Source organism: Mus caroli, chromosome 4 (genome assembly GCF_900094665.2).
Source record: "Mus caroli chromosome 4, CAROLI_EIJ_v1.1, whole genome shotgun sequence".
In the NCBI taxonomy this organism is placed as follows: domain Eukaryota; kingdom Metazoa; phylum Chordata; class Mammalia; order Rodentia; family Muridae; genus Mus; species Mus caroli.
The window spans coordinates 74,058,698-74,083,333 of NC_034573.1; the positions used below are offsets into that span (position 1 = coordinate 74,058,698).

Below are 24,636 nucleotides of genomic sequence, written 5' to 3' on the forward strand. Positions count from 1 at the left end.
AAGAAAGAAAGAAAAAGATAAAGAAACTAAAATCAATACAGTCATGGTATTTTTCCAATAGTCTGGCTGTGTGCTAGGAATTACGATATTATATAATTCATTTAATCTTTATTATTGACTAACACTTTATTATTGAGGAAATTAATTCACTAAAGCTCCTTTCTGATGAAGCTCAGGCTCTGCCCAGACAGAATGACCCAGGCTCAGAGAACCAGGCCTCGGTGCCTCATGGCTGGAGGAAATGGGCCACTCCAACCACCCACATTAGCAGCCTTTCCTGCGAACAGCCTTTTGCCTTCTCCCCCTACCACCACCGCCTGTGCCTGAGCTCTTCTCTGATTTGTTCAGACCCGCATGCCCACCCGCTTCTCAGTATGAGCTGTGGAAGGTGAAAACCCTCCTTTTCAGCAAACCATTGCAGTGGAGTCTATGTTCCAGGGAGCCAGTGAACGGTACCAGTGTGGGAGGGTATTTAATCATTTAACTTGCAGTCAAAGCAGATGTACCTTAGGAAGCTCCAGCTGGTACACATCTGTAAGTGAGCTGAGGTCCACAGCTGAAGCAGATGTAGTACTACATGGTTCCACCTGACAAAGAAAAACATCCAAAAGGTGACTGTTAGCAAGTTTTGTTTCAAATACAAGAACCACTTCATCGGAATGACTTCATGTTATCTATTACTTGCATCTCAATATCTGATCATAGTTATCATAGTGTGTGTTATATTAAAATCCTTGGGAGGTGTGACTGGACAGCCGTTGTGTTTGGAGCATCACACACTCGGGTGGTTGGATATTTGCCTGGGTTTCCTCAATAATGAACTGTGAGGAGCCGGCGCTGACTGAAGAGGCGCCATAGAGCATTCTTCCCTCCCAAGTTAGGATGGGTATTCAGACACTACTGAATGCTTTCCATAAACGTTATTAAATGATAGCATTTCAGCGCAAAGTTGGTGCAATATGAAAATACAAGTTTGCCATCTACAACTCACCCAAACTTATATCCCATGAGGAAACCGCTTGAAACAGGTTATGATTTCTTTACCTGTCTTGTATGTAAATAAGCCCTCTGCTCAATCACTGAAGGAAGAATGAATTCTGCCCTCACCTTCTGGCACCGATAACCCCATGGCTCCTTTAATTTTAATTGCTTCTGTCTGCTATCTTATTTTATTGTTCTTAGACACAAATCCAAAGATTTCTAAGTTCAAACAAAATCATCTACTACCAAATCTTAACTCTTTGTTATCCTCGAGCTGTTGTCTTTCCCACTTCATTGTCAGGTGCCTTCCCACCAACATGTGGCTGCAGATCCAACGGACTCGCTCATTACTTTCTTGGTCCTCTCTACAGCATCTCAGGCTGTGGGATCCACTTTGCCACCTTCTCCCCTTCACTGCTGTTCAAGGGTCTACTGGTTCTTGTCACCTGATTTTTTCATTTTTACTTTCCTCCTTAACATGATGGGCAGCCCTCTGCTCTCTGCTCTGCTAATGTTCTTTGTAAGGCAATTTTTCAACCTCCAGGGCCAACAAATGCAATATGCTCGATGGGAAGTTGCCTCTAAACTCCACACCACCTGTCTGAATATATACTTTAGCAGGCTTCCTAACATGCAGCTTGCTCAGTGATCAAATCAGGAAAAGCTGCAGCCCCAGTACAAGCACAAGCTGTTCTCAGGCTTGCTATACTCCAGTTCCCAAAAGGCAGCCTGCAGCAGCCAGTGCAATGGTTCTGAAAATACCAGCTCTTCCATTGTAGCTTAGTTCGTGAAGAAAGGTATGTGGAAGAGAGCCTTGTACTTCCTTGTATTTTAATCACCATTCCTTACCCAAATCATCAAATTATTCTAGAAATGCCTGTTGAATAAATACTTTCTGACTCTTTTGCTCAAAAAGTACATTCATGTCCACATGAATATTCCTGGATTGGGTCTAAAATCTCTGATGTGACATTTCCTTCCTCCCTTGTGCGATGTATGGGTTCTTGTCTTTTTCCCTAAACTCTTTCTGTACTTCATGGAATTTAATTTCTCTGCCTTGAAATGACAGAGTAAGATTTTGAAAACATAATTACAGTTCATTTATGTAGATGGCACTCAGTCCTCCTGTTCACAGAGAAGTATTAAAGAAACCAGGAAACAATCACACAGGCTTGCTTACTCAATGGAAGGGAAGTATATGGCTGTTTTATGTTTGGAAATAGGGGGTAGATGTTGTTAACTGCCTGGTAATTTGTATTATCTGCAGTGCCAGGTCATACCTTAATCCCCAGACTATTATTTTTACCCTAAATTCTTCCTCCCTAGACTTTGATCTTGAGCACTGCTTGTCAACAGAACCCATCCTCAGGGTAGATGTCACATGTACTTTATAGCCTGGTGGCCTATAAACTATCTTAGTCAGAGACCACACCAGATCCTAGATCCGTAGTCTGTATACCCATGTTAATGGTAGAGGTCACACGTATTTTGCAAAAGAGTTCTGATGTAGTTATGCTTTAAGTTTAATTGTGCGTATGGGATTGAGGTAACTGTTACCAGAAAACTTTTTCCAAACTTGTACTGTACTTAAATATGTCTAAAATAAATTAGCTGGGATCAGGTGTCAGAAGTTTGAACCAATCCAGCTAGCTAAGTCATGCTGAGTTTCCTTCTTGCTTCTTCTGGCTCATTTCTCTGCCAGCAGTGAGCATGTAGGAACACTCACAGAGTTAAACCAGAATTTCCATCATGATGGAAACTACCAGGGTTGGCCTTCACAGTGACTCCCAAGCCTGAGCCCATCTCTACTCTCACCGACCCTTTCTTGCCACTCTGCACTCCTTCCCCAATCCCGTTCCTTAATACTATTTGCAGTTTCAGGTCCAGGTCTTGCTGGGATGTGTGCTCCTCCTTACCCCACGCATTCTGGCCGCAGTACTTTTGTCCCCTAAGCTTCTACCATATTCTTCATATGTAACATCTCTGTAGTCTCTTTCCAGAGCAGAACAGACCATTCGGTATTGCATACAGGCTCTTCAGGTGGCCTTTGCAAAAGTGGTATGCTCATTCTCATAAGTGCTGTCTGGTGGTAACAGTTTGAATGTCAAGCTAGCAAGATGTTGCTGAAAGGACCAAGATATAGCTGTCTCNAAGTGGATGCTCACAGTCAGCTATTGGATGGATCACAGGGCCCCCAATGGAGGAGCTAGAGAAAGTACCCAAGGAGCTAAAGGGATCTGCAATCCAATAGGTGGAACAACAATATGAATCAACCAGTACCCCCCGGAGCTCGTGTCTCTAGCTGCATATGCATCAGAAGATGGCCTAGTCGGCCATCAGTGGAAAGAGAGGCCCATTGGTCGTGCAAACTTTATATTCCTCAGTACAGGGGAAAGCCAGGGCCAAGAAGTGGAAGTGAGTGGGTGGGGGAGGGGGGAGGGTATGGGGGACTTTTGGGATAGCATTGTAAATGTAAATGAAGAAAATACCTAATTTAAAAAAAAGGAAAAAAAGATTATAGCTTATCTTTGAGTCCCTGCATATTTAACAACTTAACAAGATATATTAATCAACTCTTCTCCGAGAAATAAAATTTGACAGTTACCTCCTTGTTCTGAGGACTGTCTGAGGTGGAAGACAGAGAGTCTGCTGCATTTCCAGGACATACGGCCATCTGGTTCACTGCATCTGCATTTCTAAAAAAAATGCATTCATCTGTCATATTGTGATATTATTTCCTTCCTCTTACTTGAAGAGTCATAAAGATTACTAGAAACAAATTCTCTAACCCCAAAGTCATAGATCCCAGAATGGACATATATCAAATGTCTTCTTCGCATTGAAAATAATTGAGTACTTTCTCTAGCTCCTCCATTGGGGACCCTGTGATCCATCCAATAGCTGACTGTGAGCATCCACTTATGTGTTTGCTAGGCCACGGCATAGCCTCACAAGAGACAGAGCTATATCTGGGGCCTTTCAGCAAAATCTTGNTAGTGTATGCAATGGTGTCAGCATTTGGAAGCTGATTATGGGATGGATACCCAGAGTACCCAATGAGGTAAAAGGGTCTGCAACCCTATAGGTGGAACAACATTATGAACTAACCAGTACCCCGAGCTCTTGACTCTAGCTGCATATGTATCAAAAGATGGCCTAGTCGGCCATCACTGGAAAGAGAGGCCCATTGGACTTGCAAACTTTATATGCCCCAGTACAGGGGAACGCCAGGGCCAAAAAGTGGGAGTGGGTGGGTAGAGGAGTGGAGGTGGAGGGTATGGGGGACTTTTGGGATAGCATTGGAAATGTAAATGAGGAAAATACCTAATAAAAATATTTTAAAAAAAGAAAAGAAAATAATTGAGGTGAAATTTTTACCAAGTATTTGGTAAACCAAACAGAGAAAATGCTCACCTGATAAAAATTATTTTTACTTTAGATGGAGCACATTTAATAATTGATGAAGCATTCTGATGACTTCTGCCATACAATATTTGGCCGTTGATCTATAAGGAATAAGTATCATTAGTTGAATGTAAAATTCTTCATTTCTTTAGTTTTGTTTTCTTGTCTAGCTAATAAGTGAATTGCTCTCTTTATTATACTATATACAGTTTTCCTCTCCAGAGCACAACCTAATATTTGGATATGAATACAGAAGATCTTATGCTCAAAGCATAAGATGCAACAAGCATGTATTCTGATATCCCTGGACAGTTTGTAGAAACACCATTTTCATCCAATAAAAAGAAAAGACAGTCAACTTCCTGACAGGTAAAGGTTCTGTGGCTTGCAAAGAACACCTGGATAAGCCTTGGTCTTAAGAAGCCTGTCCTGGGAAACAGGGTACCAAAAGGCATTCCTGTCAGGCCCAGAGCCTGGCAGCAGACTCTCCGTGAGCAGAACAGCACTCTACAGAAATGGAACTGCGAGCCCAGGTGTCCAGTCACCAAGCCACTGAGACCAGAGATAGTCTAGACATCAGAGGTATCGCAACACACAGAGGAGCTCAAAGGCAGTTTGAAGTTAAGCTGATTCTGCCTCGGGAGGCAAGGGAAAGGCAAACAAAGTCTAACCACTATAAAGTGTGGTCAGTAGATCTACTTTGTTTGGCAGGCTGATATACTGTTTGCGTTAGACTTGGCCTCACCTCACCCCCAATACTTATTGCATTAGGGATTTGACCTCCACAATGTCCAGTGGGTCAACATTATTACTGGGGAATGCTTGGCCATTTGGCATTTAAATCATTCCTAATGGAAATAAAGCACACACAAGAATGCTTTTGAAGTGTGATTTTCATTTCTATCTTGGGACAAAAACTGTTACTGGAGCCACAGAGTCATGGTCTTTAATGTGAGTTAACGGGACAACAACTATGTTGTAGAGATTTACTGTGAGCCAAATTTGCTGCACTGCATCAGTTTTATTAGGCAACGGATGGCTTCCTTAGTCACTATACAAAGTCTGGGTGACTTTCTGGGAACTGAGGTTTAGCTACCCGATGTAGCAATAGCATCATCAAGCCTGACTACTATCACCTACCTCTAAGAGCTCGTCGGCAATCTGTAGTCGGCCATCTCTCCCTGCGGCTCCAGTGGGATCAATCCCCACTATAAACACACTCATTCTGGTTCGGTCTTTGTTCCCAGCAAGACTTAGACCCAAACCGCTATGACCTTTCTCCAGCTCAATCATATGGAGCTGGCCTGTCAGACTTCCATAACGCTCCTGGATATTTTCTACACATAACAACAAATGCATTTATAGTTAATTCACAGACAAATGTTTTAATATACAAGATTATTTGGATATATCTTAGGGGATATAATAATTTCTTTGGCAGCTAAAAGTTAGACTGGCTGCCTGGACATCAGGACTGTTTCCACAGCAAAACCAAACACCTAGGGGTTTTGTTGTATTGATGGTAAACACAGTATAACGTGAGAGACTACTAACCAGTCCATCTTGGCAGCATTAGGTCCAAGAGAAGTGTCTTAAATTTAAAGTCTCCCAAGACTATGATTAAACTGGAAAAATCAATTGACCACTTGGAGAAGAGAATGGAGCTAAAATACTCAGAATTCTTTACTTCACTGGTCAGTGGAGGCTTCTTCAACAGAGGCAAATCTACAGTATGCCTCACATCATGATGGACAGCTACCCAGAGGGAAGAGAGTGGTCTTGCCTGGTGTACAGAGCCATTAGGCCAGAACAAGTTAATATACCCGTCCCTGCCTTAAGCACTATGCCCTAACTACATGATCTCCTGATCAACAGTTCATCTACTCTCTTTAATCTGAGAGGTAAGACCACACATAGGTGCTCAAAGCAAAAGTCCATATCAATGAGCCATCTTAGAAGTGGAGCCCTGATGAGCACATCAATCATCCCACAGGAGCAGTCCTAAGTTCTTATTTTTTAAAACATTACGTTTTACGGTAACCTGATTTAAAAAAATAAACAACAACCTGGAGCATTTGGATAATTTTGATTTGGTGATCACATCTGACAAATTATCTCTTAGAAAACTACTATAGGACTAATGACCTGCACTTATGTTCACTCTTTCCTACATCACTTAAATAAACATCTGTGGACCCCTTTTAGAATCAAGCAGGTTAACTTTAATGTTCTATGCTTTCTAAAGTATGTGCAGTATAAACTTCTTAAAGTGGACAAGTAGGTTATTAAGATAAAACTTTTTGAGTGCTAGAGAAATGGCTCAGTGTTAATAGTATTCTTTGTTCTTGCAAACAAACCATGTTTAGTTCCCAGCACCCACAGAGTGATTCACAACCATCTATAACTCTAATTCCAGAGGATCTGAGGCCTTCCTAGTATTACCCAAGGCTCCAGGCACACATGTGGCGAACACACGCACATTCAGGCAAAAGATTCATCCACATAAAATCAAACACATAAATCTAAAACATTTTTGAAATTAAACTTTTTAATATGATGAAACATTCATGACTTTTGGCTCAATTTAAAGCATGGAGGACTATGTCAGCATTCCTCAGACATTACCTAATACAATATTAGAAACCTGAGAGAACTGTATTTAAAACTTGAGACAACTTGCCAAATGCCCAAGAGTTGATCTTAATAATTATAATCACGTTCTAGTGCCCAAAATACCAGAACTTCAGGGCATAATACCAATAATCATCAGATACTACAGAGAGGAGTCTAAAGCCGGGGTTGTGTAAGAGAGCTGATCCCGTACTGGGATCCGAGATGATGTCTTGACTGCTATACTTTTCATATGAGAAGCAAGAGGGCTTTATGAGAAATGTGCATTTAAAGGAGGGAGGTGATGTCATACCTCGGGAATGCACGTTGTATTCAAGGAAAACAAGCAGTCGTCCTCCCACCTATAACTGCAGCATGTATCCCTAGAGTCGAGTCATACAGAACAAACCCAGAGCTATTTCAACGCTTCTTATAATTAAGGACATCACACCGAGACAACTTACTCCAGCTGTAACCAAACTCATCCTCTTTGTCCTCATCTTCTGAGACTGTGGTTGCAGATGGCTGTGCACAATCACTACCCATTTCTGAGAACACTGAGGGAGAGGAGGGAGGAACATTGCACAATGCAGGCTTCTCTGGCTCAGATTCTGACTGGCTGGGCGCCTGTGGGGACAAAAAGAATCCAGTGGGCATGTGCAATATCATGAACACTTCAAGGAAAACAAATAAGAATATAATTCCAAAACCAAAGGCCAGCTCTAAAACGTTCTCCAAATAATAGAAAGCTTGCATGTGCATGTAAGAATCATTAGACAGGATATGGGAATCAACATAATTCATTAAATTGTTATTTGCTAATCTAAACAAATGAATAACTCAATTTGAAAGCTTGAAAGCTTAAATGACCTAAAAGAGAAAAATATTCAAATTTCCCTACTGGAGAAAAAAATGTAAGGATTTGTGTAGTTCTTATAGGCCATTCAAGTCTGTCAAGGAAAACAAAAATAGGAAGCAAATTAACAAAGAAATATCCCTTAAGAGGTGTTAGTGAGGGCCACTGATATGGATAAGTAGGTAAAGGCCCCTAAGCAAACAAAGCCTAGGGGCCTGAGTTCAATACCTAGGCTTGCAGAGTCGAAGGGAAGAACTGATTTCCACAAGCCAACTTATGATCTCAGACCATACATGTGCATGTCCATATATCCACATGCACAAAATAAATGAATGTAGTACTAATAACAACAAAACATGGAAGCAAGGATATACATGAACACTCCTCCTTGTTTGTGGACCTGGGGACTGTACCCGAGATCCTGCACATAGTAGGTGGTCTGTGGAGTCACAGCTCCAGCCCCACATGAACACTTCTTTGTTGCTACTTGAATCCTTTCTCTGAACAACTCTGAACAAATCCACAGAAATAGTACTACACATGCAGGTTGCTCTCACAGAACAGCCTGCTTGTTAACATAGAGAACAGATGTGGTTCTGTCAGGTGATGGTTTAAAACCACCTCCAACTTCTTATTGCTACAGTGGCTCACGAGAGATCCTTTCAACAAAGCCAGATGTGGCATGCCTTTTGTCACTAAGGATCACTGGGACTATTTTAAAAATTTAATTTGGTATAATCAGGTTCTTATATGAGTTATTACTGGGCAGCAGGTTGGAATTTGAAAGGCCTGTAAACTATTTAGTTCTCCAGATTCCTTCATTTATTGCTCAGATGATCAAAATAAGGCCAGCGAAGGAGAAATCTTTAAAATCGGGTGCTAGTCTTGTTTCTCTTTAGTTCTTTTCTATCACATTTATTTAGGTATCATGGTTGACTTGGGAGTGTGCATGCCTCAGAGTGAGCGTGGAGCACAGAGAATAGCTTGCTAGAGCTGGTTCCTATACCAGGCAGTTTCTAGGCACTGAACTCAGGCTATCGGTCTTGATGGCAAGCACCTTGAGGTGCTAAGCCACCTTGCTGGTAAGTTTCTAGAATTCTTACCACAATGCAGTTTGTATTAAACCTTGCTATCTTCTCCAGGATCCACAGTAAGACAGTACCTGTGTCTCAAGATCAAGGATAATCTAATAAACCACGGTGCCTAGTATCAGGCAGTCTCTGGCTTTTTCGATCTATATATTTTTTCTATCTTTTATGTCACTTTTATGAAAAATAAACTTACATAGCCTATTGTAATTTATGTGTATGTTTATTATTTTATAAAAATAACCTGTTTTAACAGAAGACATCCTTAAACACTTACAAATGATTAGCTAGTCGTGGGAATACCATGAAACATATCAACACTAGTGTTTCATGCACTGGATACAATCTTTTTTGCTAAATCAAAATGCACATGGTTTACGAGCAAGGCACAGGGCTGGCTGACAAATTCGGGGCAATTGATCTGAGGCATAGAATTTTCTGTACTAACAATGTTCAGTTTACACACCACTGGCCAAACAAATACAAGTTACAAGTGCCAAGGAAATCCCTGCTGTCTTCCAGAATAGCATGCTATAAAAGTCTCTCAAATAATGTACAAATAAAAATGTGCAAGAACACCAGAAACTTCACTTGATCCAACCAAAATTCAGATATCACTCTAAAAAAGACAAGACATGTACTTAAGAAGCTTTCTGGTTAAAAAGAAAATTTATTTCTCTATATGATCAAAAGGTATTATTTGCCTAACATAAATTTATTCAAATCTACGGATGTGCATTTTGTAGCTCATTCAACCTTTTTCTTTCTGTTGTTGTTATTCTTTCACTTAATAATGAAGAAAAAAATCTGACCATCTTAAAATCTTGTCAGGACTGAAGGCACAACAGTATGCAGCAAAACTGTACCCCAAGCCAACTGACTAATCAGAGAAGCAGTGTTTGTCTTCCTCCTGGAGGGGCAGTTAAGTCTGCTAATTGCCTGTATCAAAACCATGTAACTAGCTTATTATTGACACTTCTTGAAATCTGTTAATAAAATATGTATTTTACAAAGGTCAAATGAAGTCACCCAAGCCCATGGGCTCACAGCAAATAAATGAACATGCACATCACACAAAAAACCACACCCACTTTAAAAACCGTGCACGGAGACAAACTTAAATGGTGCGGGAGTAAAAGGGTCAGTTGGGGAATAATAGACGACTTTATTTGAATGTTGTGTAACTCTCATGGTCACAGAAAACATCCCTCCAGGTATGGCTTCCTCTCTTACCCAAGACATAGTAACATGAAAATCCAACGAATATTCATAAAGTGGTCTCCAAAATAAAATTCTGACAGCTTTTTCCCTTTCTACTACCGAATTTTGATATAAAAGATTTTTTTATAAATTTTTGTTTCAAATTTGGTTTTATAATTTCATTCAAATATGAGAACATACTAGGAAAAATGACAAGCATAGAAACAGTTACACTTCATGATCTGGCATTTATATAGACTTACTCTATGAATATTCAGAAGGTTTTGTCATGTACACACACACGCACACATACATGCAACCACAATTATTTGCAGAGTGATTTTCAGAGTGCACAAATCTGAAGATGCTTTAAGACCATACAAGGTTTATGGAAATTGTATAGAAAAGTAGTTTATACAAATGGCAACTAAAATTTAAACATGAAAAAAAAATCAAACAAAAATGCAGGAGAACCACTGGAATCTTTTAACTACGATTAAAAATATAAATATTCGCTGGCAGGACAAAGTTCATGTCTACTCTGAATAAACAATGGGTTGTTTTCTTTGTTTTTTTCTGACTAAGTGTGGTAAAAAGTGAACTGGGACAAGGCACGGTTGAGACAAGACATTGTGCAAAGGCAAGTACAAGCCAACAGACATGGTCCAACCTTGTCAGTGGTGAGCTGGAGAGCGTCTGCAAATGGGTTAGTGCTGCTGAAGCTGTACTTAGGGTAAAGGCTGGGCGGCAAGGAAGGCAAAGGGGATTTCTAAAAGGAAACAGAAGATGCGCTGAAGGCACAAGAAATGTAAACCAACCCAACCACAAGAACCAAGTACTTAATGGGTCAGAGCTGCCTATGAGACAATGAAGTCGGTCAGAGTAGCTAGCTCGGTGTGCACCTCTTTTTGTTTGTTTGTTTTTTTGTTTTGTTTTGTTTTTTCGAGACAGGGTTTCTCTGTATAGTCCTGGCTGCCTTGGAACTCACTTTGTAGACCAGGCTGGCCTCAAACTCAGAAATCCGCCTACCTCTGCCTCCCAAGTGCTGGGATTAAAGCCGTGCGCCACCACCGCCCTCAGTGTGCTCCTCTTAAACAGAGAGTAATGGTTTGTTTCTAATGACCCAAGCCTACATCTGAGTCTAATCACTCCAGGAAGGAAAACAGACAGTCAACCTGACTGGAATTTCTTCCATTTGTCCCGGAAGGTTTTATTCTCATGGAGTGAAAGGCATGTACTCTGCTCTGCTTAGAAACTGGCTTCCGATTCCTGAGTCCCAGTGCACCTATTTCAGATGGAAACAGGTTTTTTCCATTTACTTTAAGAAGTGAAGGACATTACTTTTCAGTAGCTGCTTAGAATGAACAGTAAGTACTTACCTGCCAGCTCACTGTAACCTTCATTTCTTTATGTCCGCCATTAAGGACATTGCTCTCTGACCAGCCAGTAGACACTGATTTAGTTCTAAACCACAGTTTTAAACTTTACCAGTTGGGGGACAAAAGAACCATGCTATGGTGTGCTCTTCTCTTCACCATTTCTTGTGAAGATGTGACAGAGATTTATATCTTAATAAAAGAAAAGAAAATCTGACATCTACTACACTGCTGAAGGGTTTACAGCTTTGGATAATATTTGAAGTCTGTGTTTAGTGTTGCGCCTAGATTTTGTGACTTGAGTGTAGTAAGCCCTTAGCCAGGGCTGTTAAAGCTGAATATACATATTAAAGGCAGGAAGTCAGCCAAATAGAATTTAGCACGTTCATATTTAAAAAGAAAAAAAGTAATTTCCTTAGCACAATAAAGTCTTCCTTTCACACCCTGCTATCTCTATCCTTTCCTGCTATTGACTGGATCTTTTAAAGAAAATTGCAGACATTTAAAATTCATATTGGCTCCAATTAAATGTTTGTGTTACTTCTCCCTGACAAAGCCCTCTTGCCAGGCATGGAGTGGGGGAGTGGTCACATGACGCCACCCTGCATGGGAGCATGTTGGAGACTCTGTCCACTGGCTCTGGCACTGCTGCCCGTGCCACGTTACCCTTTCAATTCGTGCTTCCTGCAATGTTTTCCCTGAGAGGCAAGGCAGGAAAAGGGATGGGTAAAGTGACATTTCTGTTCCTCTCAACTTCCTCTCTGCTTTACAGTTTAAAATGTCAACTCCTGCTTCACTCAAGAGGGCCTTACAAGTGCCAAAAACAGGACCACAGAGTAAGATGGGAGAAATGACTGGGCAGTGGATGACATGGGGGGCCTGGTGGTGGGCAGACTATTTCTGGTCATCATGCATGGGAGATCCAGGGCCTGTCCTTTGTAACTATGCAGAACAACAAAATCAGAACTATGATCAAGGCATGGAATTCCCAGAGACTTCTAGTTTTTACTTTTCTTCAGACCTTGCAAGATTTCAATTTCAGAGGAGCAATGCATGTGGAATGGTAGGGCACTTCTACCAATAGGGAAATAGTTACAGGCCTGAGAGTGTGCTTTAAAAAAAAAATCAGCGATGAATTTTCCTTAGGGTAACACAGAGAGGACACCAAACTATCTTCTGGCCCTAGGAAGGGGGCTACCCAGCAGTCCGAATGTGCACAGCCTTAATTCACTTTGTTACACTGAAGGGATTATCAGGGACATTTAATCCCTTAATAGTCAAAGTGCAGAAGGACAGACCAGTTTCTCAACTGTGTAAGACTTCCAGAAGCTTCATCCTCTGACCACAAAGAGTCACACAGGGACGTTACGGTAAGTAAATGTGTGGCGTTTTTTCTTTAGATAACCAGAGGGCTGATTACTTCCATTTGGAAGAAAACCACCACTAACAAAGAATATCTCATTTAAAATGCAAAATTAATTCTAGTTTTCCAAAGCAAAATGTGTCTAACTTGACTAAACATGTCATTTCTAAGCAAGATTTATCCTGGAATAATTGCTATACAATTAGGTGTCATTATGCCTCAAATAAAAAAAAAATAGGAATATTTTCCAGGTGTATGAGACAATATCTTTCTAGCTCATTAGAAAATGTGATTGGCATGGAAAGAAAAGTTTGTAGTTTAAGTGTTCAAAGTAATATTAAGAATCCCTATTCAGCAGTTTATAATATTATTCTAAATGATATGAGTTAGAAATTAAAATAAAACAAAAAAGGAATAAACCCTCCCACATAAAAAATAGCTGTATCTCAACTTAAACAGCCATTTACAATATTACCATGCTGTGTCTATGTTTAACACAACAAATGTTAACAAATGTAAGAAGATTTGTAGTTATTTAAACAAACTGAATAGCATTTGCAAAGAATGCAGCATGAGGCAGCCCTATCATTTGGCAGATTTTCTATCTGAATGGATAATTATTACCTAACAATAAACAACTGAATGGTTAAAAACTGCAGATGTGAGGAGAACTGCTTATATTAAGAACCAGTACATTTGTTCCACACTGTGAACCCTAAACCAGAGCCACACCTGTCTTAACAACAACGAGACAGACAGACAGTAATATCAACCTGGGTGCTCTATTCGGGAGCTCAGAAGGCTCATCTTGGCCAGGACACTGACCACACGGTGCTGCCTCCTTCCATCCACCACTGCAACACTAACATCTTAAATACATAAGAACACTTTTCTTTCAAAGCCAACCAACCTTAGACCTGCCAGCATGCAGAGGTCCAGGGAATGTGTGCATAAGATTTTCCATTCAGAAGCAGCTTCTCCCAGAGCGTCAGGAGTTGGAGCAAACTCAGGGAGTTAGTATTAAGAAAACCCAACTCTGAGGGATTGTGGACGTCTCTGAATAACTTTCTTAGTATAGTGAACAAATTTTTAATAGCTACTCCATATGAAGATATGTTTCAGTGAGGCATAAAGAAGGTATCAAAACCAACACTAAACTAGCAGCACAATGTTCACTTTCAGCATCACTAGGTCATATCAAATATACTAAGCTGCAGTTTTTATCTTTTCTAGATAATAACCCCTGATGTGCATATATATTCCTAGAATTTATTTTCATTAGGGTCTTGTGGTATCCATAGCATCACATTTGTAATCCTCTTGCCTTGCCTCTGGACATCTGTGATTGCAGGAATACACCATCATGGATGGCCCCTAAAATATTTGTAAAGTCCTTTAACAATGATGGCTGAGGGCTGAATGAGAGAGTAGGTTTCTGTACCCAAGGGTCTGTGATGGCCTGCATAGTGACTGTAGCTGAGAAAGAACTACACAATCATTTGCATATAAGCAGAATGTACTCCATTAGGATTCTGTATCCAGTGGAATTAACAAATATGTTGAGATCTGACCATGTGAGAGTATAGGTAAGAGATTCCATATAAAGACTAGATTTAGAAAAAAGTGAAGTCTTCATGGATTCCAAGAGACTCAACTAAATATGTTTAATCTACACATCGCATTATATTCTTTTCAGGAATTTGTATATTTTTTAACCAGAATGAATACTAGCAAGGTATCAACTTGATATGGTGACAAATTATATTTCCATGTATTTTTTTTTTTTTTGGTTTTTTGAGACAGGGTTTCTCTGTATAGCCCTGGCTGTCCTGGCACTCATTTTGTAGACCAGGCTGGCCTCGAACTCAGAAATCCGCCTGCCTCTGCCTCCCGAGTGCTGGGATTAAAGGCGTGCGCCACCACGCCCGGCTTTCCATGTATTTTAAAGTCTTCATATGTACCATAGAATAGACTTGCAGGGCAGCTCAATGTTTCAATACAGCAAAAGGAAACTTTTTATAAAGACCTTCTGAGACTCTGGAAATGGATAGGTGCACATGTGGACAACTTGGTCCTTGCTACATTAGACTCCAAGTTGCATGCTGTTGTCAGTATGCCTACCTTGCCCTGTGTTTGCTTACCCTTGGTCTGTTTATAATGCTCTGTACCATAAACACTACAGGGTTGCCTGCTTTCCGAATGGCTTCCACAGCTTGTTCATGGCTTGCATCTCTGAGGTCCATCCCATCCACCTGCAATGGAAGGCCTCAGCTTAACATTTCAAGAAGCTAGAGAACAAAAGAGCAATTTGGATCAGTTCTGAGGCTCCTTTAGATCCTGGGAGATTTGTTTCAGTGTCAAAAACACAAGGAGCTAAGCTGCACAGGTCTCGTCCCTACAGTGGACTTGAGGTACCCTGTTTGGATAAGGACTCAACTGGAGTCATAACCAGTTCGGATGAGGGCTCTGCTTCTGCATTCCTTCCAGCACTGCACTAGCTGCTCTGTTATATGTATGAATCAGTTCATTAAAGAAAAAAATTTAGGGAGATGCATTTAGGGACCCCTTTATCAAAGCCAGTGCTGTACTGCTAATTTTTCATCAAGTGGTTACTTGTGTGTGTGTGGGGGGGGGTGAGTCTTCATGGGTTTCTCTTAGAGAAATTTAAAGAATAAACAGAATATAGAAATTCAGAAAAGTCAAGAAGACTGTAAGGTTAGTTTTGCACAAAAGTCTGCAGTAAATATGGCAGAAGTTGGAAGCCAAGAAATTGTGCTTGTTTGTTAGTTTCTTATATAAATAGCTTGAAAATGAAAGTCATTTTATAATGTTTTGTGGGTGATGATCAGCTAAGCTTATGCACTAGATGTCCAGGAGAAAACGTAGAGAAAGGGTCAGTGATACTGCTGCCAGATAATTGCAGATGTTTCCAATCGCAATTACTAAGTACCGCTCAGAGTGCACACAGGTCTGTGGAAGAAAAGCAATCATTAAGTCCTGGCACAGAATTCTATACATTTAGTTAGAAGCCTCTCTCAGACGGATACTTTGCTGATATAACAATATTTTTCAATTCATACTAAAATGGTCTTCAATGTTTCTAACAAGTCAATAGTCATGCCTACTATATGTCAACTAAACATTGCTATTCAAGGCTAAATCAAGCACAGTAGCCCAGGCCTGTGATAGCATGCCTAGTACTACAAGGGCCAGGCTTCCTATTGCTTGGAGAAATCCTGCATGTAATATACTGAAGAACCCACATGCAAGTATTTTAGAACATACACCAAAACAGCCTTTCTTTTCCATTTAAAAGGGAAATTTTAATTAATATACCTTATTATCTACTAAATTTAATTAATATTTTAATTGTTTTAAAAGCCATTTGGGAGCAAACAATGACCAATCATGTTTAAAGATAACTGCAAATAATTCATATTTTCCTCTTTAGGCAAAAAATATTTCATAGTTAAAACTATAAAATAGAAACACACTAGTCACAACTTAAATTGAAGCCTTTAGATGGAGCTCTACTTATGAGAAAGAATTCCATTCAGGGGACTAATATTTCATTTAATGAAAATAGGCCAGGGGTCCTGTCATTTGTTCTCATAGACGGTCACAGGAGAAAAAAGGAAGGCACGGGTTCCTGTTTCCTCTCAAATGTCAGTCTCTCATTTCTCAGGCCCAGAGAATGAGTGGATAAATGAATGAATGAGCAATCCATCATAAAACATTTTCTTTTCACTTTACATATCTATGGAGTTAAACCCAGGGCCTTGCATGCACGTGTGGTGAGTACCCAGGCACTCAGCTAACTAGCAAGCCAAGAGACTTATTCTAGAGTGGCTGCCATGCCCTAGAGAACCTTGTGAACCAGGAAGGCAATTTAATGTCAAGTCTATGGACTGAGAAAATGAGACAAGCACTCGTTTAAGGTAAACAAAATGTCCATTACATTCACAAATGTCTTAACAGTCTCTCCTTTCCTTTTATTCTAAGTTAGGAACATGAGGTCAGACTCCCTCTTCTCAACATTTTAAGTCTAACTGTGCCTAATCTGATTAGATGACTTATTGTATTGTTCAGTGGTGTTTTGGTGACCTCTCTGATCTGTTTCCTTGTGGCCAGGTACAGTGTCTTGTCTACTGTGGACACTAGCTCCTGGCCCAGCACCAGAAACTTACCAGCTGCTCTTGTGACACATGTCAGTAAAGGCATGTGTGGCTCTACTGCACCTGAGGACTCTGCATAAGGTATTAAATTTTAATTAGGGATGATATCTGATTTCACGGTATGTTTCTCTCTTACATGTAGTAAAGTATATGCATTGCATGTACATACACAGAGCATTCTGGGGTGAGGGGATATAACTGAGGAGAAGGCTCCTAGCTTTTGTGAAACATTCATTTTAAAAAAATAATTACATTCTCAAAATTGAAAATCTTTGGAGAAAAGACTCACTTACAAAAACCCTCACTCAAAACATTTATTAATATTGCAAGGACTATAATAAAGTATTTTTTGAAATAATATTTTACTGGAAAACCTAACTATGATTTGTATGGTTTTTCCCTGTGTTCATATGATATTAAGTATTTTAATTTTCCCCTAAGAAAATTTCCTTTTTTAAAATTGATATTTTTAGGACCAGTACTTTTAAAATTGGTTGTCTGTATCTCCAAATACAAGTTTTAACCTCAAATACATAATCTTGCCACCACATGCATACAAAAACCCTGGATGAGAATGAGAAAATACTTGAATGGCAAACACTTGACTCTATCACTGTGGTAAAGAGTGATAAGGATTGCAACTCCCTTGGTAAGGTGGGCAAGGGCACAAGTTTGAACAGAAAGCTCACTGGAGCTTACCTCAATTATTCTGTCTCCTGGCTTCAGAGTTCCATTTTTGCCAGCTGGACTGTCTTCAAGAACATGTTTGATGAAAATGCCCCTCATCACCTCACCATTGCTCAGCCGGCTCCCCATCCCTCGACCACCAACAATGCTGATGCCCAAGGACTTGCTTGGTTCTCTCCAAAGTTCCACCCTATAAAAATAAAATTGTAAACTCCTTGAGAAAAACATAAAGGCAAGCTCCCTGGATTTTAGAATTTCCTTTAGATGATGCTGTTCTTACATAGGGTTGCTGTGATAAAACACCATGACCAAAAGCAACTTGGTGAAGCTTACACTTCCACATCAATATTCACAACTGAAGGAAATCAGGGCAGAAACTCACACAGATCAGGAACATATGGGCAGGAGCCAATGCAGAGGCCATGAAGGGGTGCTGCTTACTGGCTTGCTCCTCCCGGCTTACTCAGGCTGAGTACAACCAACCTAGGGATATCACCACCCACAATGCACTAGGCCCACTCCCACTGATCACTAAATAAATTTTATAGCTGGATCTTATAGAGACATTTTCACAATTGACACTCCTGCCTCTCTAATGACTCTAAATTGTGTCAAGTTGACCTAAAACTAGCTAGTAGAGACACCAAGGATATAGGAAATAAATTGTGTGTGTGTACGAGCGTGCGTGTGCAAACTGGACTTCATTAAAATGAGAGGGGGGTAAAAGACAACTCACAGAGGGAAAATGGCATTTGGGAATCACACATCCAATAAGGAATTAACATCCAGAATGTAAGAATGAACTTTCTATAATCCATTTACAAAACCTCCAACTAAATGGATTAAAATTTAAGCAAGGGCTTAAGCTACAGGTTTATACATGTTTTATAAACACATGAAACAATGATTAACATCTACAGAGACACAATCAGTACCTAATGATACTTTTACCTTACACCCATTAGGACTGAAATTATTAATGAAAACAGAAAATGACTAGTGTCTATGAGAACAGAGAGAAGCTGGAGTTCTGTGTATTGCTGGTAGGAATGTTGACAGGTTACAGGCACAATGAAAATTAAAAATACAACTACCATATGGGAACATAAACAAAAGAATTGGTAACATAAAGAGATATTTTGAACATCTACATCAGAAAAGCCTTATCCACAGCAGCTAAGAAGTATCTGAGACCCTTATGTCTATTAGAAATGAATGGACACGGGCAGTCGTGGTGGCTTGGTACATCAAAGTGCTATCTATACATTCCAGATCCCTAAGTTTGATTTCCAGAGCCCACAAAAGCCCACTGTGTTGGCTCCCATCTGTAATCCCAGCACTCCCTTAAACACAGGCAGAGAGAGGAGGACTGCCCAGAAGTGCAGAGGCAGCTGGCCTAGTGTATACTGAGCAGTAGAGACTGGAGTGACCTTGCCTCAAAGACCAACTTCCAGATGCTGTTCTCCACCCTCCACATGCACCTGCACTCATGCACATATACAAGGATAAAAACATTTTACATCTAAAAACGAAACAGCAAACGATACATAGCTTAGTTGGAACTTTATTCTACCTTAAAAAAAAAAAAAGAAAAAAAAGAAACTGCTGAAAATAAGTTTCAATGCACACAAAGTCTGAGTATACTATGTAATGTGAAGTTGGCCAAATGCCTATGGTTGCACTCACAAGAGGTCCAGAGGAAACATACTCAGAGACAGGCCATAGAGCAAAGCTTGCCCTCCTGGGACGTGGATGGGGAGCTGCTGTTCAGCAGACACAGTCTTAGTTTCATAAGATGAGAGTCTTCTGTAGATGATGGCACTATATTTATAGTGAAGGTTCTTAAAGGCTCCAAATTGCACACTAACAAATACATGTCTAATCATAATGGAATTCTAGTCATAAACGATTAATTTAAGTAGTCGCCAAATTATGTGTTTTGTTGGTATTAATATAGGACTCACATTCTAGGTTAAAGTGCAAGCCAGTGAAGAAGTGCCATTTTTCAGGATTGTTAATACAGTCATTAAATGATCAGGAGATTCAGCTACCACTGAACAGATGGCACCTCCTAGGTTTAGCAGCCAAATCCAGGGAAAGAACAATTCTGCACACGTTAATCAGAAGCTTGCCTCTGTAGGAATCTATCTTGCCAGAGCAGACCTGATCATTAACAGTCAGGGCATGAAGGATAGTTGGTGAAAATATTCTACATGAAATGATCCTTCTATCACTCCTGAGAAACCCTGAGCTGCTTTGTACCCCCCACTCCAGCAAGCATAGCACCTCCTCACTGCTCTCTAAGTTTACTTCATATGCTACTACCTTGGGGCCTTATCAATTTATCTCTAGTTTCTCTTTACCCACACCAAAAATACAGAACTCATGGGATAACTGCTATAGCTAAGGTTGAAGGATGGAGTCACAGGATCTAACCAGTAAGGTGACGACTGTTCAGTGTGTGTACAGACCTGGGTTTGATCTCAAGGGCAGCAAAAGTTACAAAAGGAAATGCATGTGAATTTACAGGACCACTGTGGGAAAGGGGAGGATGCAAGTGTGAGGTGGCTTCCAGTGAGGAAGAGCCTCAGAGTGCTGAGAAGGCCCTGCATCTATCTCAGGCCTCGTGGAAGACAATGATGTAGACATTGATGACAAGAAGACAGCATGGTCAAGTGTGTCTGCAACACTGACATCTGGGAACGTTGGACTGTTGTCACGTGGAACGAGTGGCAGAAAAGGCTACTGTTTGGACGGGGCTGGGACAGACGAGATGCACAGCATGAACAGCTCCCCCTTTAGTCATGACATTTTTTTTTTTCTCTTAACTGAAAATATATAATCCTAGGAAGTTGATCTGTTTAGTTGGAGGGAATTGGACAATAATCCTGGTGGATAAAAAAGCTAAAATATTATTCAACATTTTCTCTCTAGGAAGTCTATAAAAGCAAAGAAACCAACATCCTTTTCTATGTTTAAAAATATTTATTGTATTTATGTGTGTGCTTGTGTGTATGGGTGAGTGGGAATGAACACGTATGTATGTGCAGCTGTGCATGCCTGTGCCCATGCAGAGGGCAAGAGAGGGTACTCAGCTCCTCTTTGCCATTTCTTGAAATAGCTTTTCTAGTAAATTGGTAAAAGAAAGAAGTTTAGCTAATGTATGTACGTGTTTTAGAAGGTAGGTAGGACTTTTCAGTTCTTTTTTTTTTCCCGTTGACCCTTTAGTTCTTAAGAAAATATTTAAAAAGGAATGATGGGAAATGTCTCCTAAGACTGTTTATTGGTAACTGTGAGTTAGAAATGATTTCTGGAGTGATACAAGTAGCAAATTATAGTTAGGTTTGGGTGACCCAACCCCTCTTCAAGGGAGCTGAATAATAATAATAATATATTATATATTATTATTATTACTATTTACTCAGTCCTTATGATTTAGGCCTATATTCACCAGCAAAGAAAGAATCACAGATCAGGAACTTCAGCAAACAGCACTTCGGACCCTAATGGACTGCAAAGTTTAATCATACTACCATGACGCTTGGTCTGTGAATCCTTACACAATGCGGAGGGAAGCCAAGTGATCCCAGAGGTAAAGGGCTAGGTTGATCAGAAACAACACGGTGTCTGGGAAAGAAGAACATCTCTCAAGAAACACTCTGTAGAGCACGTGCTGGCTCTGGGAGCAGACAACTGGGCTGTGTGATCAGAGTCCATGGATGCCAGCCCTGGTCTTCTGCTACTTAATCACATGACACCAGGCAACCTACTTAGTCTCTCTGTCTTACTTATCCCAGCTGTGAAGTGGAGCCAGTAAGAATCTCTAATAAGATAGTCTTAACTACTTAATACATATAATTGCGAAATGAAAGCTTTGGCACAGGATGAGCAACAAACAATTCTATGATGATGGTGGGGATTTCCATAGGAATGAGAAGTGTGCTATTCCACGCACATGACAACTAAGCAATTGTATACCCACCCCATCATGCCTTCATAATTTGTAAAGACAAGACGTCATTTTCCAACTATTGACAGAACACTTTTAAAAAGGTTGCACATGTCATTTGATGGAAACAACATCATGTATTGAAATAGAAGTGCAAGCTACAATGATCACCATAAAAAGAAACAAGATAACTCAAATAAACTCTAAGTCTATAAGCTACTGATTCTACTTCTGGATACATTCATAAGTACCCTAGATAAGATGTCATGCACATACAAAGAAAATACACATTTTCTGTACAGAGTTAGTATAACAGTGCTGTTAGTCACTCAAATATCAGCTATGGCCTGAATCGGATGCTTAAGTATGACATATGTCTCCAAAACACAAGATGAAAGTGTAAGCAAGCTGGGAAAATAATACATGTAGATATCACTAGCAAAAATCTCATCTATGTATGTTTATTTTATAATCAGAGTAAAATTACGATGTGTGTATATGATATATGTCCAGAGGCACATGTGCCATGAGGTGCATGTGGAAGTTACAGGACAACTTTGTGGAGGTGTACCTCTTCTGGAGGTTCTGCGGATTGAACTCAGATCAATCAGGTCAACTTGGCTTGAGAGGCAAACACCTTAACCATTGAACCCTTTCGTGAGCCCCATCTTACAGTCCGTAACACGTAACCAAGAGTATCTTCTATTTCAGCACAAGCCTTCATTGAGTTTATGTTCCTAGTACTGGAAAGTGGACCTTCGTTTCCAGAAAGTACTGGCTGTGCCCTGCTGCTTCTTCCGCCTCATCTACAAACACTCCCAGGAATGGTTTAGTAATCCTCCACACTGATACTGAGAGGCTGCCGTGGTGGCTTCATGCACTTTCTGTGTAAATCCCTACCCCAGAGGGGATTCTTAGGCTAATGTGAAGACAGAACTCAGGGGCAAAGCATAGAAATTCTCCAGGCCCAAGGATATGTGCTTCCCTTTCTGTAACAACCCCTGTGCACACACCTTCCTTGTTTAGCTACTTGTGACTGACACACAGACTGGGTCAGGTACTTACTGAGGACTGCCATGTTGGGGCTGCTTAAAGGCAGAACTTACTGATTCCTCCTCCAAATTCAAAAGACTGCATGACTTACCCCCTTATACAAGTGAAGAGCATTAGATATTAAGAAACTTGTACACAAGTAGCAAAAGGGACTCAAAAAACTGCCTCCAACATGTGCAAAATGTCAAAACGATTTTTCATGTTAGTGTGTGTTTAAAATTAAGCAAACTTATTTTTCCTATTGTTACTACCATTTTCCAACAAACTTTATCTATAACAACCTGCTGTAGAATAATTTTATCTAACTTCTTTCTCAATCTATTATTACAAAAATAAAACATGTAACACCTTCTAATTATCTGTCAAAGATCTTTCATATATAGCCTATTCTCGGTTTGGATGAAGCTGTAGAGAAAAACCAAGCTGACTGGTTATAGAAGAAATCCAAACTGAAAATTTCTTTTAGATAACTTGAGATGCTTACATACTCTGAAAAATGACATATTTTAAAATTTATATTTTAGTATCTATATTTAAAAGAATACTGCTGCAGGCTAAAGCTCTCTGTGAACAGGCAACATCACAATGCAAGATGGCTACGTTCAGAGCAGCTTGAAGAGGCTGGACCATGATTTCTGATACTTGATATCTCACATTGTTCCTTGATTCTCGTATCTCTAGGTCTTGCCTGACCAAGGACAGTCTGTCTTCCTTGGAAACAGAATTTATGTCTTAGAGTCACTTCCTGGTTACTCAATAAATTATCAGCTTTGTTCCTGGGTCCAAACCCAAGACTTAGTGATTTCCATTAAGCAGAAGCTGACTTGACTCAGCAGGAGCATGGTAGTTGTCCACAAGCTACAGTGATTTGACTGAACATAGTCAGGTCAGTCTGTTTTGCTGAATAGGAACCAGTGCCAGCAAGAATAAGGCTTTGAACAAGCTCAGCCTGTGACAGCAAAGTTCCTTGCTCACATTTAAGTCTCTCTGTCTCTCTGTCTCTCTGTCTCTCTCCCCACACACACATTGGTTAAAATACATACAATTTTAAATATAAGCATGTTAAACATATAAATATAATGTTAAAATGTTAACAAACTACGTGCTATACCTAAAACTCTTCAGAACTTATTTATTCCAACTACCTTTGCACACTTTTCTCTAGATAATTGTCTTCAGTGTCTGCTATAGATCCTTGCATGTGTTAGTTTTAACCCTGTATGATAAACATTACTTTCTATAGTACATATGAAAAAAAAAGTGATGCTGTAAGAAGCAAGTTATAGGCCAGTCCTTTAGACCATCTCTCTCCCCCACAACCTCCTTTCTCTCCATCTCCCCTTCCCTCAACCTCTCCCTCTCCATCTCTGTGTCTCTCCCCCCTTTCTCCATCTCTCCCTCTCTCTCATTTTCCCTTTCTTTCCCTCACCCCTCCCTCTCCCTTCCTTCCATTCTCCATATACCCTCACTCAATGGGTAAACACAGAGGTGGTCCTTACCTCCGGGGCTGGCTCCAGCTGCTGTAGGCAGCATTCTGCAGTTCACTTTCTTCCCCTTCTCCTTCTTCTCGCTCTGGGAGTTCCGGAATGTCTCTGGTTAAAGAAACACACAAGTGAGAATTTGGAGCAACACTGCCTCGAATGTACTTAACTCTTAGTTAAGCTCAAACAGTAGAGCTGTCTGGATTTCCATTGTACTTGACCTACAAGTTTATAACAAATCCCAGCACAATAAAAGGAGAAGGTAACCAAACAACCTTACTCTAGAGCCAGTTGTACCCAGAAGTCTGGAGAAACGGCTGCTCACAAAGTCTTGCCTGGTACATTTGCTGATGAGATGTGGAATAAAGGACAGTAAAGGAAAGGAATGGGGAATTGCAACAGATCCTGTAAT

At 40.2% G+C, this 24,636-nt stretch overlaps 1 protein-coding gene across 7 annotated transcripts in view; it reads right to left on the minus strand.

The window, feature by feature from the left end:
- The window catches only part of Mpdz (multiple PDZ domain crumbs cell polarity complex component), a 147,230-nt gene that overhangs the window by 25,323 nt on the left and 97,271 nt on the right, over positions 1-24,636 (minus strand). For 4 of the 7 annotated variants that reach the window (XM_029476873.1, XM_029476875.1, XM_021161142.2 and 1 more), the window contains 9 exons: positions 24,243-24,335; positions 17,754-17,931; positions 15,021-15,131; positions 10,811-10,909; positions 7,461-7,623; positions 5,527-5,723; positions 4,396-4,487; positions 3,587-3,677; positions 507-587 (listed from right to left, as the gene is read on the minus strand). In XM_029476873.1, the coding sequence (XP_029332733.1) occupies positions 507-587; positions 3,587-3,677; positions 4,396-4,487; positions 5,527-5,723; positions 7,461-7,623; positions 10,811-10,909; positions 15,021-15,131; positions 17,754-17,931; positions 24,243-24,335 (1,105 nt within the window). The remainder of the gene's footprint in view (positions 1-506; positions 588-3,586; positions 3,678-4,395; positions 4,488-5,526; positions 5,724-7,460; positions 7,624-10,810; positions 10,910-15,020; positions 15,132-17,753; positions 17,932-24,242; positions 24,336-24,636) is intronic. The other 3 variants (XM_021161144.2, XM_029476874.1, XM_029476876.1) reach the window with 2 other exon arrangements.